General features: G+C 36.3%; 1 protein-coding gene across 1 annotated transcript in view; it reads right to left on the bottom strand.

Annotated features, from left to right (window-relative positions):
* LOC148423212 (inactive dipeptidyl peptidase 10-like) overlaps nucleotides 1-17,591 on the bottom strand; it is a 69,578-nt gene that overhangs the window by 4,936 nt on the left and 47,051 nt on the right. Inside the window, exons 17-25 of the mRNA XM_088414357.1 lie at nucleotides 16,423-16,470; nucleotides 16,093-16,191; nucleotides 15,275-15,344; nucleotides 12,527-12,721; nucleotides 11,541-11,595; nucleotides 11,204-11,303; nucleotides 9,949-10,007; nucleotides 7,610-7,682; nucleotides 5,940-6,013 (exon numbers count right to left, since the gene is read on the bottom strand). Of these exons, the coding sequence (XP_088270483.1) occupies nucleotides 5,940-6,013; nucleotides 7,610-7,682; nucleotides 9,949-10,007; nucleotides 11,204-11,303; nucleotides 11,541-11,595; nucleotides 12,527-12,721; nucleotides 15,275-15,344; nucleotides 16,093-16,191; nucleotides 16,423-16,470 (773 nt within the window). The remainder of the gene's footprint in view (nucleotides 1-5,939; nucleotides 6,014-7,609; nucleotides 7,683-9,948; nucleotides 10,008-11,203; nucleotides 11,304-11,540; nucleotides 11,596-12,526; nucleotides 12,722-15,274; nucleotides 15,345-16,092; nucleotides 16,192-16,422; nucleotides 16,471-17,591) is intronic.

The following is a 17,591-nucleotide window of genomic DNA, read 5'->3' as shown; positions in this document are numbered from 1 at the left end:
TCTGCATCACTAGCTTTTCACTCTATCAAAGTCATGAATCAGTACAGACACACTCGTTTGGTGTGTAGGGTCATTGGATTGTTCACAAGTAAAAGCTTCAAGGTCATACAGTATGCCAAAGGCAAAAAAAAAAATGTCATCTATTGCTCCCACATACATAGTTAATATATAACACGTTGTTCACGTAGGCATTTTTTGCTTTTACACTGACTTAAAAGCAAAAAATTAAGTAGAATATAAGAACTACACTGAGTCATTCCTTAAACTTACAAGCTTGACAGTTCAATTACCTGGATACATGTTTGTTTTGTTTTATTATGTTATCAGTCTCCAATTAACTCACAAATGAGTACAAAATCTTGACAGTCACAATATCAGTTCAATGAGAAGTGACATGATTGGAAGGTAGCATCCACCCTGTGTCAACAGGACTTAAGTCAGAAAATTTTTGCTGCCTTTGCTTTACTAGTCTACTTCCATCTCAGTGCACTGATTCACTTGCTTACAGCCACTCAGAATAAACCAGTGGTGGCCCGTCAAAGCCAGCATATTAGTTATATGTGTGTGTGTGTGTGTATATATATATATATATATATATATATATATATATATATATATATATATATATATATATATATATATATATATATATATATATATATATATATAGTGGACCCCGGGTTACATGTTGCGATGTGGAATACTGAGTTTTTTCATCCCATCTTTAAGGTATTTTCCCTGCTTTGCGACTGCTTTGCAAAAAAAAAACAACTGTCATGACCCTAGGAGGTTGACTGTATTTGTGTTGTTTTGTCTCCATCTGCAGACGTTTTTAGGTAATTGCACTTATTTTCTGTTGCCGTCAATGCCTCCATTCAATGCGTCACTCCAATGCTGGTCTGCTATTGGTCGGCGTCTCCTCACGGAGATGTTGGTCTGCTACTGGTCAGCCTCACTGAGTGGTAAAGCTTTGTTCTATCGTGAATGGGTACAAAACCGTATTCATAGCGCATTTTACTGCTTAATTCAAACTTGAATGGGTTAGCCATGGGTCCCAAGACTGCTAGTGATGTTAAAGAAAGAAGTAAGAAGATGATTTATTTGGAAACGAAGCTGGAGATGATCAAGAAATATGAAGCTAGCCAAGCCTAGGTCACCCTTGCTGGGGGATATGGGCATAACAAGCGCCACTCCACGGTAAATAAACCCTTCTGAATTTTTTATTTATGATGTTTTCTGATTGTATACAGAAATATTATATATACGTAGCACTTAATATACTATTTTGGTACCAATTTTTAACGTGTATGTGTATACAATTTTGATGTTTTTACCAGGAGTTCTAAACACATTAGCTATCTGTCAGGACGCATAGTTTTTTAGTATTGCGAGTCTCTGGGACAGTTTTCAGAGGTAAAATGAACACTGTAGATGTAAATTATATAAACGTAGCACTACACTATTTTGTCACCAATTTTTAATATGTATACACAATTTGATGTTTTTATCTGGTGTTTTACAGGCATTAGCTAAGTACCGTAGGTTCATCTTGCCCACCATATGACGATTTTGCCTCATGATTCCAACCCCGGATTAATTTCATAAAGCGGGGGTCCACTATGTATATAATTACTCTCCATACTCTGTTATGTTTGTGTCATTTTATATCCATTTGGTGTTTTACAGGCATTAGCTAATTACCGTAGGTTCATCTTGCCCACCATATGACGATTTTGCCTCATGATCCCAACCCCGGATTAATTTCATAAAGCGGGGGTCCACTGTGTATATAATTACTCTCCATACTCTGTTATGTTTGTGTCATTTTATATCCATTTGGTTACGCTCATTCCAGTCTTTTAGTTTTAGTTTAGAGTATTTATCTAATCAGAGTTCAGCTAACTTGTGTCGCCAGGCTATATGAAATCTGCCCAAGGCCTTCACAGTCAACAGCTGCGAGACATTTGTGCGCTATAAGTGAACTAGCGCATAGAGTTAATAGACAGTTGCAATAACTTATCACGAGGCGGTGAAACTAAGGCCAGCTAGAAAGCCTCATGTTAAATGTGACATGTATGTGTTCTGTGATTGGATCCGCAGCATGGGAGGCAGCGTTATGCAGGTCAACCAAGCTTGGCTATTTGGCTGTGACAATCCTTGTGTCCTGTGTTTCTGTAGAGTAGTCATTCGCTACCTTTTTTTAAAGCAAATTTAAAGATACAATAGAAAAGGATTTATAGTTAGAATTGAAACACACAGACAAACTGTAAAAGCAAGTCATTGAAGTTTTCTTGAGGTAAGAAAGAAGAATGGATTTTGTGGTGAATTAAGTGCTTTAGGAGACAGCCGTTTAGGTGAGTGCAAGTTTATTACTTTGTTTATATTTAGTGAGTTTTTATAATTTTATTTTGTTCATATTCAATTATTGATGCTTTTCTTATTTTAAACTGCGATTTGTAATTTAGCATACAATTTAGCATACAATCTTGGTGAACTATATAAAACTTTGTGGACAAATCATTTTAAATTCCCTTTTGGTAAAACTTTTGGAAACACCCAAGTGGGTACACTGTACATCTCTGCGCCAAGAGAAAGCCTGAGCATGAAGAGGTCAAGAAAAATTGGGGGGTGTTGAAAAGAATGCTCAATTGTGTCCACCGTTTGTTTTGATGAGTGCAAGCCTTTTCTTTATTTATTGTTTCATTTCTAATATGTTTGTGTTATTTTATTTCATTCATACTCAATTAAGAGTAAAGAAATAAGTAGATGTTCTTCTTATATTAAACTGCAATTTGTAATTTTGACTTCATAAAATTTCATGGAGATTTATTTTAAATTATTAATTTTTTAAAGCTTTGACATCATCACAAGTTCAAATAGCTGATGCGGGTTTATTGACTTATAAAAGCTTCAGAAAATATCCTGTGAAACCTTTATAATGTTACTTGTACATTACAGATTTAGTTATGTTTTTAAAGTCGCTTACAATGCTTCATTAATGTTACACAAGTAAACTTAAGAATGGAGCTTCCTTTTAGCTACAACGACGTCAATAATTTCCTCTTAGTCTTCTTTTTCTGCTGCTTCTTCTCCTTGATAAGCAGACTGGGCATATTTTCTGCTTGAACTGCCCTCAATGGGCTCAACCCACGGGAGGCCACATCAGTCGCTCTTAATTCAATTCTTATGGAAGCAGGGTGACAAGGCAAAAAAATCGCGAACACCGCCTCATACAGGGCATATGAAATTATGCACTTGTGAGCGTGGAGGTCTGTGACCAATAGGCAGTTGAAATACTATATGTTCAACCTTTGTTACTGTTGCCAGGACTCATTGATGAGCCAATGAATGCAAGGAATGCTACACAGTCACAAATACTTTGCTATTACACAAAATGAAGTAGAACATTTTGTCACGAAATACAGAGAGCTGGGAGGTAGAGTGTTTCAAAAATGAAGATTTAATACTGAACCAAGGCAGGACCCATTGTACAAAACTGTGCAAAGCATCAAACAAAACTCGATAGTGAAACCAAACTCACGGGACAAAGACAGGGAGACAGCAACAGGGAGGCAGAGGAACTCATGGATAGAAATATACAAACGCAATAGACAATGACCCCACAACTGACTCAAAGAAACTGGGAAGTAAATACACGAAACAGCTGGACAGGAACAAAAGGCAGGGGAAGCTGATTGGAGCAGATACGCACAGACGACAGGTGGAACTTATCACACTAATAAAGACAGACATGAGGGAATCAAAACAGGAACATAGAACGAGAACCCAAACCAGAAATGAATAGAAACCGGTAAGTCAACACCTAACCAAAAAAACCTTACAAAACCAACAGAACGTGACACCAGGTCCACTGAATATTGCTTTTTTTGCCACGGAGGCGGTTCACGCGGCGCTTTAAGGCAAATAATTTTAGTCGACCGATTTTGAAGTCGACTTCTCAAACTTGGTCTACCCCCCCCCAGCCTTAATATATTTAATATCAAAATATGCATTTAATATACAGCAACTAACTTGTGGCCAAGTATCAAGTTGGCTAACAATACTGCATCCAAGTGAAAAGTGAGGAAAAGTCACAGATATCAAACATTTCCCTTGGGTATGGTGGTGACCAAAGTGTGACAAGGCCACTGGCCACAACACAGTTCCATCCCTGAATGTGTCATGTCGCATAACTCGATTTTTTTTTCTCTTCAATTGGCTAACCACTCCAACCTCATGCTCTTAAAAGTGAGTATTGCACACACATAATAAAAAACTACCATGAACTAAACTTTTGGTATACAATGGATACCGACAATGTAAAATGCATAAATATCGTTAGGTCTGAAACAGTGGATATGAACAGAACTTGACATCATTTACACTCAGCAACGGTATGAAAATGGTGTTTTCACAATATTAAACATCTGTGTACTTCATTTGCCGTTCTGAGATGTTTGCCATGGCAACCAAAATCTCTCGCATTTAGTATAAGGCAGGGTTCGGCAACCCGCGGCTCTCGAGCCGCATGCGGCTCTTTAGCGAGGTCCTAGTGGCTCCCTGGAGCTTTTTCAAAAATGTTTGAAAATGGAAAAAGATGAATGTTTGAATGTGGTTTCTGTAGGGGGACAAACATGACAAAAACATTCTTAACATTTTCAAATCCTGTAAAAATGTGTAAAATAAATATTACATTTCAACATTTCTGTCAACGAAGAATTACGTCATAGCCTGAGACACGCGTTTCTGTTAGCAGGGCGGGATGCTAGGCAAGTGGCCATTGTAAACAAACCGGCGGCCATGAGCCATGGATCCCAAAGGGGAAAAGAGAAAAATAACTGAGGAGAACAAACGATTCAACATTTCTTGGACCGAATCATTTGCATTCGTTGCCAATGCAGAAGGATTGCCTGAATGTTTGCTCTGTAGCGAGAAGTTGTCAAATAACAAAAATAGCAACGTGGAACGACATTTTCAGGGAAGGCGTTCTACATTTACAGCCGAGTACCCAGTTGGCAATGAGAGAAAAAGTGCGATTGCATTACTTCTGCAGAAATTAGAGGAGCGCAAAAATATATTTAAGAAGTGGATTGCATCTCCAAACTCCACGACTGCTGCAAGTTTCGTTGCAACCCGGGAGATAATAAAACGTGGCTAACCGTTTACAGTTGGTGACTACATGGAGTCATTCATCAACATATCAGAACACCAATTTAAGGACTTCATCAACAAAACCGGGATAATACAAAAAAAAAAAAAGACACGCCTCTCTCCGCCAAGACAGTGAAGGAAAGAACCAATGGCAGGCAACACCGGTCAACAAATCAAGGACATTAATTCAGCGCCAGCATACTCAATTGCCAGTGATGTGATCGATATTGAACAGACTGCGCGTTTATGCAGGTATGTGGCTGATGTTTTATTTTTTTAGATGCAGGCTACGTTTTATTGCACTCTATTGCCCAGATAAGGGCCACCTTTTGCACGTTCCATTTTTTTTTCGAATCCTCGTGAATAAAAACTTCTAAAATCCGCTTTATTTAATTTAATCAAAGCAATGAAACATAATTCATTAATATTGTAATTTAGTTAAACTTGAGGCGATATCGCACAACAGAGTAGTCATGTGGTGTGTCAGGATGCACTGCAGGAAAAATAAACGTTTAATCATGAAGCCTCATTATGTATTGGTCGTTAATAATTTTGATAGTAGGCAAATATAGCTATTATAGATACATACAGCACGTGTAGCCTTCATTACAAGGCTTTTATTTTTTTGCGGCTCCAGACATAGGCTATTTGTTTTTTGTTTTTTTTTGGTCCAATATGGCTCTTTCAACATTTTGGGTTGCCGACCCCTGGTATAAGGTGTCAAATTGAATATGAATAAAAACACATCATTAACAGTCTTTCATTGTCAAATGAGTGAAGCAAGTTACCTGGAGAGTGTAGTTCAAATTAGATGCAGACAAGAGTTTGATCAATTCAGCAGAGTGTTGGAAATGAACAGAAGCTGAAAAACAAAAACAAAAGAATTACCATTTATAACTAATTCTCGGTCAATGGAACTTACTATGTATTGCAGTGACTAGATTTTTTTTCAACTCACCACAAGGAAAAGTTATTTTATAACTAACATAATTACATGGAGGTTGACATGACTTAGATATGAGTAGAAAAATGGTTGAAACTATGCTAAGTAGTGATTGATGAGTGAAAATGTTTAAACATTTCATTTATGAAATAATAACCAGCAAGAAGTATTTTTAGGACTATACCCAGCTAAGGAAATAAGAAATGAAAATTATCTGAAATTCACACTTTAAATGATGAACTACTACTCAAAATCTCAGCATATAATAAAAATAAAAATAAATGGGCTAACTTGTACCAAATTTAAAAAGCAGCACCTAAGACCAAACTAAATGAATGTTTTGGGGAATGTTCTGTGTTGATAATTTGACATGGTGCTTACTTGCCAGATACCATGCGTCCTGTCTAAGCCACTGTATTTTCATCAAGCAGACAAAACTTTGAGAAAGCCGGACAATGCTTCAAAATAAAATGTAGTATAGTATCAAGTAATGTATGAAACAAATGGCCACAATGAACGCTTTCATTGTGAAGGTCCTCCCGGAAGCAAGGTTGTTCTTTTCTTTGGTTGTTTTTTTTTTTTTTTCTCATGTAATGTGATGTGGGCGACTAACAACAGCGAAGCGGGTCACCGTTCGACCGCGATCAAAACAATAGGCACCCATGCAGTAGGTAGATACTTTTTGCATTGTTGCTCTTCAATGAGAGAGCAACTCTTTATATGAAGCGAAAAATTCACATTTTGCCTGCAAATTGCAACGTTAAACCATTTATTTCCCCTCATAAAAAGACTGGGTCCCTTCTTTCTGCTTCTGGTGTTGTTGTTTTTTTTTTTTGTCACGAGTGTGGCAATAGAACAAGTTAAACAGGCTCTACTGTATTGTATGTAAATAATGACAAAGTCCATTTTTCATTCTCAATAATACACCCACCTTCAACTTTTAAAATGTATTAACATTGAATACTGGAACGTCCGCCTCACAGTTAAGAGGTCGTTGGTTTGCTTCAAGGTCTGACTTTGAAATGCGGAGTTTGCATGGTCTTCCTGGGTGCTCCGGCTTCCTCTCACATTCCCAAAACATGCATTGGATATTCCTAATTAATTCCTAATTCCTTAGTCCTTCGATGAGTTTGTAAGTGTGAATGGTTATCTGTCTTTGTGTGCCTCGCGATTGACTGGCAACCAGTTCAGTGTGTACCCCGCCCACTGCCTGAAGACAGCTGGGATAGGCTCCAGCATGCCCACCACCCTTGTGAGGAAACTCAGTTAAGATAATGTTGCATCAATGTATATGTGTTAACATTTATTTGGTTCAATGATATATTAAACCGCACCCATGACAAACCTCAATCAGTTTCTTCCGTTTTTGACGTGTAAACCAATGTATTCATATTTCATTGATGAGACAAATAAAGAAGCCGCTTAACTCCCAGTTTGGGGTACAGAAGCTCAATATGTAACGTAACTTATGGACAATCCCTTCTGAGACACAGCTGCTCCTGCAGCCTTACTCACCATCTGCTGTGCCATGGATTATAAGAAATTTCAAAGGACCTTGTCCTTTGATGTTATTGAGTAGATTTGAAACCTGAAAGAGAAAAGGAATAGTGTAGCTTGCTGATAGATGACAACAAAAAACAAACTTCAATTTCCATTCATGATATACAGTGAGATTTACAGTCTAGGAACAAACGAAGTAAAGAAATTAGGTATGTGAATTTTATAAAAATTAATCATTCCATAAAAATGAATCCTCTTACTTTTCATAGATTGCAGCTTTCATGCAGATATATATATATATATATATATATATATATATATATATATATATATATATATATATATATATATATATATATATACACATAAAAGATACACCGTATTTTTCAGACTATAAGCCGGAACTCATGATTTGAACCCTTAAAGTCGAGTGCGGCTTATCTGCTGTTTTTTCCCACCGGTCAAGCAAATGTGTGTATCTGCTCAAGGAATAAGTTCATGCAATAACTATGAAATAGAACTGAGAAGATGTGAATCAATGGCTGTGCTCAAAAAGAGTTTCAAAATATATTATTAAAAATATTTTTTAAAAATGCCTAAATTGAATAAGTTAAAAGTTGGTGACGTAGAAATTTGATATAAAGTATACAGTATATATGATTGTATTTATAATATTATGATTGTATATATTATTTATGTGCATTTGTGTGCAATGTTCACTAAATTCATCTATCAATTAAACAATGGGAGACAGAATGCTATTAAAGAGAGGATGTTATAGTCCGGAAAATACGGTGTATACCGTATTTTCCAAACTATAAGCCGCACCGGTATATAAGCCGCAGCAGCTAAAATTGACCAAAAATAAAATAAAATAAATAAAAATCTTTTGCTACGGATAAGCCGCACTGGACTATAAGCCGCAGGTCATAACATCAGATATTTATGCAAAAAGATGGTATATGAAAGTTTTAATTTTATATATATTTTTTTAAATCATCTACAACTGCAACATTCTCTCTTTAACAGGATTCTGTCTCCCATTGTTTAATTGATAGATGAATTTAATTAACATTGCACACACTGCACCTAAATAATATATACAATCATAATATTATAATTACAATCATATATACTGTATACTGTATATCAAACACAAACTTTAATACAAGATCTTTATGCCGTCTTCACTCCGCGTCGGGTTTTTTAGCAGCTAGACGTCTGGATAACGACGTTTCAAATAACCAGACTGTCTTATCCTAGAAAAACTAAAAAAATAAAACCGCTAATAAGCTAATGATACATAGCACCTCTCGAGCTAACAAGCAAGTTGCACAACGAAAAAATACTCGTATTTCCAATGCCTCTAACGACAGTAACAAAACAGGTGAACAGCATCAATTTTGACAACTTGTGAACTTACGGATAATTCTCGCCCAAGGCAAAACAAAATAGGGTCAGCAATCCTCGAACATTAACCTGTCGTCTTTGCGTGCTTCCACATTCGATAACTCACGTCTACTGAGAAAAACAATATTTCAATGTAACCAGAAGAGGGTGCTCTAAGTCTATGTACAAATCTCAAACAAAAAAGGTGGTACTGCATTTCTGAAGGGCAGAATAATCTTAATAATTCAATGTAGACATTTTAAAAAAATATTTTTAATAATAAATTTCAAAACTCTTTTTGAGCACAGCCGTTAATTCACATCTTAGCAGTTCTATTTAATAGTTGTTCCATAAACTGACTCCTTGAGCAGATACACACATTTGCTTGACCAGTGGGGGAAAAAAAATGCATAAAAGCCGCACTGGACTATAAGCCTCAGGGCTCAAATCATGAGGAAAAATAGTCAGAAAAAAACGGTATATATATATATATATATATATATATATATATATATATATATATATATATATATATATATATATATATATATATATACATATATATACATATACATATATATACATATATATGTGTGTGTGCAGGGAGTTCCAAAATGTTTGACCCCATTTCATAGGCCAATAATTTTGACAATTTTCATTGAAATGACCTCAAATTTTCACAGCATGTGTAGAAACATTTCATGTTTTTGCGTGTAACATTTGTACTTGTACTTTTTTTTGTAAATTTAACCAATAAAACGTATGACCTTCAACATAAAGTGTATTTAGTTTTATTAAGATCTATCAAGTAGTTTCTGAGATATGGGTTAGGGACGGGAGCAATAAAAACACCAGATAAAATTAGATAGGCTTTGTATAAATTTGGGTTTTGCTTTTGTGTTTCAAGCATTGCTGAATGGCCCAACATCAGTCCATTTCCAAGAAAAACTACTCCAAAGTACAACCTTGTACTTGAGATCTTCTTTAGGTGGAAACCCAAAATATTTCTCAGTGAGAGCAGACCCTGTAAAAGAGATAGAAGAGAACACATATTTGGAATGTACTGTGAACAGGATTGTCATTGTTTATTTAACTTATGTTCCTTCAAGAATTCTTGACGTAGCGTCACTTAAAGCAACAATTTTGCATCGATTAATGAGAACTTTTTCTATGTGTTTAAATTACACAGCTGGGTGTGACTTTCAAGACAGTTAAATTGTAATATACTTTACAATGTCTATTGTCTAATACAATTAACTAATAGTATTGGTAAATATCATATTCTCTATAAACCCGTTCTATATCTAAGTTAAACATTTGTGTCCCTTTTTATCATGCAGAGCTCAAGTCTAACACAAAGCACAGTCTAACTGATGGGTTGATTTTTCTCTCTTTTGCTATTGCTATTTTCCTAGACTTTGCGTGTGGTATAATTGGCCGTAATTGTCATAGTAAGTCCTATATGAATAAAGGTTGTATTGCATTATAAAAGAGTGTTTGTGCCGTTGTGAGCCACGGCAGCATAGAACAAGCAATGCTGGCATTGGCCCTCATTCGTATTACAAATCAGGGTGTGTGAAGGACATAAGAATGTTGCGTTGTGACGATGTTTGATGTTGTGGGAGTAGAAATTGACTCGCTAATCTGTGCATGACCGACGTGCGTTCATACAGTAAAATTGCAGGATCTCCCCATGATGATGGGGTCATTGGTTGGCATGTGCAGTCAGAGGGTGTCCATTTGGTTGGTTGGTGATTAGTTGGTTGAACTTTGTTGATGTTGATGTTGATGGATTGGACAGCTTTGATCTATTCTATCTGTTTATTAGCATGAAGCTAACAGAGCTGAATATAATTAAAGAAATTACTATTTTGCCTTTTTCGACCACGTACCCCTGCTACGAGGAACTGGGCTTCTCGGTCTGAAGAGCTGTATCTTTCCCGGTCTGAAACCGGTCCACCAGGGTCTACCTGATTAGCTTCTATATTTGGGTCTTGCTGTTATTTTCACTACTGGGGCCATTGAATCTTTTTAAATAGTAGAAGGAGAGAAAATTGGTATGTGAATGCTATGATCTGAAACTGGCTTTTGGTGCTCATTCTGGCTCTCCTGAGTTTTTACCATGACAAGGACATCTAACGCTTATTTGCTTCAACTATGAGAAAAGCGGTTTTAAACTTCTTTTGGTAAATGAATTAGCAGCTGTGCCGTGGGACTTACCATAAAATTTCCAGTTTGTTATGGGAGCAACTGCTATACCACAGCTGAAAATTGAACTGTAGGAAAGTAATAGGATTGATGCAAGAAAGCCCCCATATGCCTATATGGGAGGAAAAAAAAACATTTTATATGGAGCAATAATATGGAGAAATAAATTAAATAACTACTGCAGTGAACCACCACCAATTGCAGCTTTAACATGAATAATGGATTTTGGTAAAAGAATAACAACACAGAGTGTACTCTATGAGAATTTAGACAACAGGTTCCAAAAACAGAATGTCAATGCCAAACTGCAAATATGCGGGGGTACACTGTCCACCAACTTGTGGATTACCTTTCCATAAACAGCAACTTTAGTCCCATCAATATATGGGAGCTTGATAAGGTGTCTGAGGAAATAGCAGCAAAGTTGGCTTTTCAAACCTACTATATAGTAAAGTTGTTTTAAAGGGACATTGTAAGATTTAGACTGTTTTTCATTGAACAGGAATAAGTAAAACGATTATAAATTTCAGAAACGTGCAAATAAATGTGTTCTTAACGACCAACAGTATGTTTTAAATATAATCGTAGGTCTAGTTATCATTTAATTATATTGCATGGGGGTGGCACTTCTCCGGAGACTGTCATGTTCGTTATAGCTACAAATAATGGTAAATGCAGCACCTCCTGCTGTCCGAAATCAAACTAATTGTCAAACCGTAACTGTCAAATCTTACACGGTGTCCCTTTAAGTTATGAAAAGAAATAAAATAATGCAATTATCAGAATTTGTTTGTTTTGTTAACCTTTTGTCATTCAGTTTGGCAATCAGCATCGGCAAACAGTATTTAAATACTAGTAATTATACATGTAATCCGTTCCATTTTAAATGTATTTCTCACGGCACATTTTTAGTGTCTTGACCACACAGCTGTTACATTCTTGTTTGCTTTTGCTGTATAGGGTATACTGTAGATTTATACTGTTTATGTTTTTATACTTCAGTATAGATTATGTAAATTCGGTGTGTCTTTTTGAAACTACAGTATTTATCTTTAGAATAAACAGCTAGGTTTTCTCAACTTAATGACAATGTTTTTCTTCAATATTACAATATACATAATGCAATACAAGCAGTGAGTGTTTCTGCATTTATGTGACTTAATCACTTGTTGGTTCAAGCTGACAAGCAATTACAATTACTATTTCTCATAAATTAATTATCTGATTGATTGTTTATTGAATTCCAACACCGAAAAGTAAGGATCACGTTGCAATCAAGCTCCACTTGCACCTGGAGCTAATTAATTAATTATAAAAGAAAACAATCAAACCTACTTTACAATTGCGATCTGGTCCGCAACATCAAGAGTGCCCAGTCGCTGGTGGACCTCATGCAGGACCCTCTCGCCCTGGAAGCTGCTTCCTCGGCCGTCCAGACGAGCCACAATGATGTTTTCTGAACTGACAAGCACTGAATCCCAACTGATACTGAAGGAGTCACTCACAGCCTGACTACCAAGGAAGCTGTCACTACAACAGCCAAAATTACATATCAATTGAAATGTTATCTTTCAACTCAAAGTTCTTCACATGTACTTAACATACAAAGGAATCAAAATTGTGTTTCTCACTATCCTCTCCGTTTTACATGTACAATAACAAAGTGCAGGTGTGCAAGACAAGACAATCCTAAAACTAGATTCTTAACAATAGTAACATGCGGTATGTTAGGGCTATTTTGCCTAGTGTTGCTAAACTAAAACTAAAAACGAAAACCAGGTATGGCAAGAGTATCCCAAGGCAAGACATAAGTAGCAGAGTATGACAACACAATCCAACAGGACGAGACAAAGCAAGACAACTCTGATTTTGGTTGTCCCAGCTGTGAGCATTTGAGGTAGTTGTTATACAGTGATCCCTCATACTTCGCTTTCTCAGATATCGCAGATATCGAGGTTTCAGTACTTCACCGTTTTTTCCAGGAAAAATTAAAAATATTTAAAAATAAAAAAAACATTTAAAAATGTGCAAAATGTAAAAAAAAAAAAAAAAAAAGCAAAAAAGTACATTATCAGTAGGCTACTGTATTAATCAAATAACGAAGTAATATTAGTTAATAACTATGTTAAAAATCCTTCAAGCGTTATAGTTCGTGACAGTTTTTATCTTATTTTGAAATACATGCTTTTAATTTGTTGGGTCGCGTTGCATTTCTGTTTCCTGTTTTACGTTCTCTGAGCATCATTCGGCTCGTTACGGTGACGTAGTGAATGACAACGTAAGCTCATATTTATAGTTTATTATCATTTATGTTGATAACGCACGCTACTGCCTATGTTTAGTAAGCGATGAGTGTTTATTCTGTTTATGTGTTCGCTTGTGTAGAGGTTGCACTTTATAGTTAGTAGTTGTTAGTTGTTGCTAACCCGCTAATGTCGGGTAAAAATACAGTAAATTCATAGATTAAGTGTTTATATGTTAGTTTACTGACTTTAAGATTGTTGTTGATTTATTATTCAACAGATACTACATGATACACCATACATGAGCTAAAATAAATGTGAAGTTCAACGTGATGACTTGCATACTCTTTCACCGGATTCTTGGTCTAGTTCAGGCAGTTTCAGAGTGGGAAGGGGAGAGAGTTCAGCAGTCTCACGGCCTGGTGGATGAAGCTGTTCCTGAGTCTGGTGGTGCGGGAGGGGTGACTCCTTTACCTCTTATAAATAACATAATTTCCCAAATATAAGATGCACTTTTCCCCCAAAAACGAAGACCAAAAGTATGGCTGCGTCCTATAGGTAACTTAAAAATTATTTTTTTTTTATTTTTTTTTATTTGACACCATTTGAGGAAGATTGATCCGTCAGCCACAGAGGCTGAGTTTTGATGCACAGATGTGCATTTTTATAATCAGCCGTATTCTTACTTATATAATATTTTACTTATATACTTATACTTATATAATTACCGTGATGGGTCGAACTATAGGAGCGGGGCGTCAGTTGGCTGTTAGCATCAATTGCATGTTGCAGCTAACAGTAGCTTGTGTTAGCTGACGTTGTTATGGCATTATTATCAAAAAAAGAAGCGAGCAGAATGAACCAAGGTTCACAGGCTCCTCCGAGTCCATCATCGTTCACACACAGGAATATTATGAAAACTGAGAGGAAAAAGGTATGAATGTCTCTAGCTGATTCAATCATGAGTGCACCGGTTAGACAACACAGAAAGGTAATCTTTTTGATGCATTTATTAATTGCGCTCTTTTAGCATATACACACAATCATGAACTTGTTGGAACATGAATGCTGTACAACATCGGGTATTCATGGCAAAATGAACTCGAATCGCGTCACGAGGAAAAGGAAGACCAACTCCTTCGAGTGCATTCAACATTACACAGGCCTTAACTGACCGCTCACAATGTGGAAAATCTGATACACGCTTAACGCGTAAAAAACTTATACGGACAAGAATACAAGAAAATATGAAGCGTTTACTACAGATGAGATTTATTCTGTTTTGCTATCGTTTTGACATTGTTGCCAAAGCGTTGGTGCATCTCATACATGGTAACAGAAAATCCAGAATCTGACCCCAAAATCACCCCTCGGTCTTATACACAAGTGCATCTTATATTTGGGGAATTATAGTGATTCTGTTTTGGGCATTTTATTTTGATGAATCTTTAATAAAAGCAACACAGCATATACGTAAACAGATAATAAATAATGTACACTGTGGCACAGTGTGTGTGCTATATCCTACACTCCTCCCACATGTGCGAGAATGCTAATTTTGCTGAGGTGGTTTTTGTTTGTTTGTTTTTTTAGGAGTACAGTTTGTCAGCTGTTTTATTTTCCCCTTCTTCCCACCCTTTGGCCTTTTTTTCATTGAAGATATCAGGCATCACCCTCACTGCTCCTGTCTCCCTCCCACAGTCAGTTAATTTCTTTTTAAGTTTCAAGGATTGATAAAACTGTAAAATCAAATTTGCTCTGGAATGGCGATGTGCAAAGAAAAAAAATGAGGTTAATTTCATTACATTGCGTGTACAATATTTCATTATTAAATACTTACAGAATAAGAAGAAGTGGATGCTTATATGCTTCATCAAAATCATTGGGGACTATTAACTCCATACGAAGCGCTAAAAAACAAGAAAACAGCAGTCATAATTTTACTCAGTTTATGTATGGTTAACCCAAAAAACTGCATGACTTAAAGTACCCCTCTCACATTTGCGAATTTGCAAATGTGCATTCTCCAACACTTTTAATGGTCTTTTAGGCAGATGTCTGGTGACGTTTGCAACTTTCAACAAACCCTGATGCAAACGCAACATCTGCTATCTTCACGGACACTCGCAAACGTTCTGCAACTTGTTTGTTGAGTGGAATAGGGGCTTTAAGGGGAGATTAGATCCTTGCATTTCTATCAATTTCAGTGTGCCTGCAGTCAAAACGCCATAGTAATAAATACATCAGTTTGATACTGAATCAACTGGGACAAAGTGCCGTTTATTGTTGCATTGCAAGCTGAACAAATCAAACCATGATCCAGATGGTTTCCCTGTAATGTCAAATAGTTATAGTGATGAGTTATCTGTTATTTGCCTGGAGAGAACCCACACGCTGGCTTGGGGAGAACATGTAAACTCCACACAGGAAGGCCAGAGCTGGCTGGATTTGAACTCGGGTGCCATAATGTGAGGCAGAAGTACTAACCACTGCGCCACTGAGCCGCCGGTGAAAAAATTTGCATAATGTAATGTAAAGTTTACCTGGGGGGGTGCTCATGCAGATCATGTGAACTGTTTTGCAAATGTTGACAATATTATTGTAATGAAATAACTTCACACACAATGTAAACGTGGGTGTGTAAATAAATGATCATACCAACATTGCTGATTTGTACAGTTCGTTTTACTCGTTTTGGTAATTTTCTGTTGACTACTGCCTGTTGTAATACTGTATTCCTCTCCAGAGTCATGTAGTCTGTTGGCGACAGCAGAAGACAAAGACATGAATGGTACAAATAAAGCATATTTTTTATTTCATTAAAAATTGTTCAACTAATATATTTTCAAACAATACTCTAGATGCCAAGTTGCACGGATTAAACTGTGATGCATTTACTTAAGTCTTTTTAACCAAATCTAGGCAAACTGTATTGTATGCATAGATTTGCGTTAGGTATGAGTTCACTGTTCTTCTCTGAATTCTTACCTTTCATTTTATTTATTCTGTGCAGGGTAGTTTGGGGTATTCCAGGCCCTGTGGAAATTTTAAAACGGGAAAATTGTGACTTTTGTAATTAGAAAAACTGCAGTAAGTCTTATTGAACTATATTGTGAAACCTTCAATTATTCCCCTTCAGCATTGCATTGTAAAACCGACCGCCTGTAAAAGTCAGCTAAAAATGTGTTGCTTTCATTAAATTTTAGTTCCAACAGTCAAGTACTCAAATGAGTAAATTATTATGACTTAGGTCTTTCAAAATGATATATAATGAAACAGGGGAGACAGAAGTGAACGCGCCAAGAGCCAGAGAGAGAGGACAGGACACAAGTAGGCATGGGATGTGTCAAAATTCATAGGCTGAATTTTCCGAAGTGTATATTTTCGGCCACGTGATGTCATTTTTGTCAATTTTGGTATGCCTCGTCCACGTGCGGTGTCTAAATTCACATGGCTTTAAACGCAGCCTTCAAATCTGGCCTTTTACCATTACAGATTGCTTTCATAGAATTGATTTTCTGAAATGTAGATCAGCAAGAATAATGCATTCAGATCACATATGAATAATACAAATTGACTTGTGCTCATTTATTTTTATTAACTAAGCCATGAAGTCCATAGTGCAAAGCAAACTTGAGTGTACCACTGCTCAACCATTTCAGATTTCCAACCTGACTTTGGCCTGAGCAGGGACTCATTTAGAATGTTGCTGAACCTCCAAGACTGACAACACGGATGAGGTGCAGAGATGGCGGCCCTGGCCTTTTCCTTCTGCTGTTGGTGCAGTTGATGGCTGCCTCTTTTCTCAGCTAGTCCTATTGCGCATAAATAAAATTGCATGCAAAAATGACTTGAAATAAATGCAAAAAATGATTAGATATTGTAATGTAATTGTGTGTTTTCTTTGTTGTTACTGTTATGTCGTCTTCTGTAAATGCTTTATTTCAGCTACGGCTTCCTTAAAAGCATGATAAAGAAACTGTAAAGTAACTATGAAAGAACTTTGTTTTTAATATATCATTTGAGTCTTCCAGTGGAATGATTGTTGCATGTGAAAACAGAATCTTGTTTTAAATATGATGATTGTCTGTGGTAACCAAAAAAGTTACCAAAAGCTTTATTTCCTATACATTTGAAGATTTGCATCACGATAAAAA

The sequence above is a fragment of the Hippichthys cyanospilos genome, chromosome 5 (genome assembly GCF_059441005.1).
Source record: "Hippichthys cyanospilos isolate Australia breed blue-spotted pipefish chromosome 5, RoL_Hcya_1.0, whole genome shotgun sequence".
NCBI lineage: Eukaryota > Metazoa > Chordata > Actinopteri > Syngnathiformes > Syngnathidae > Hippichthys > Hippichthys cyanospilos.
The sequence above is the reverse complement of the archived record's forward strand: the minus strand, read 5'-3'. Positions and strand labels throughout refer to the sequence as shown.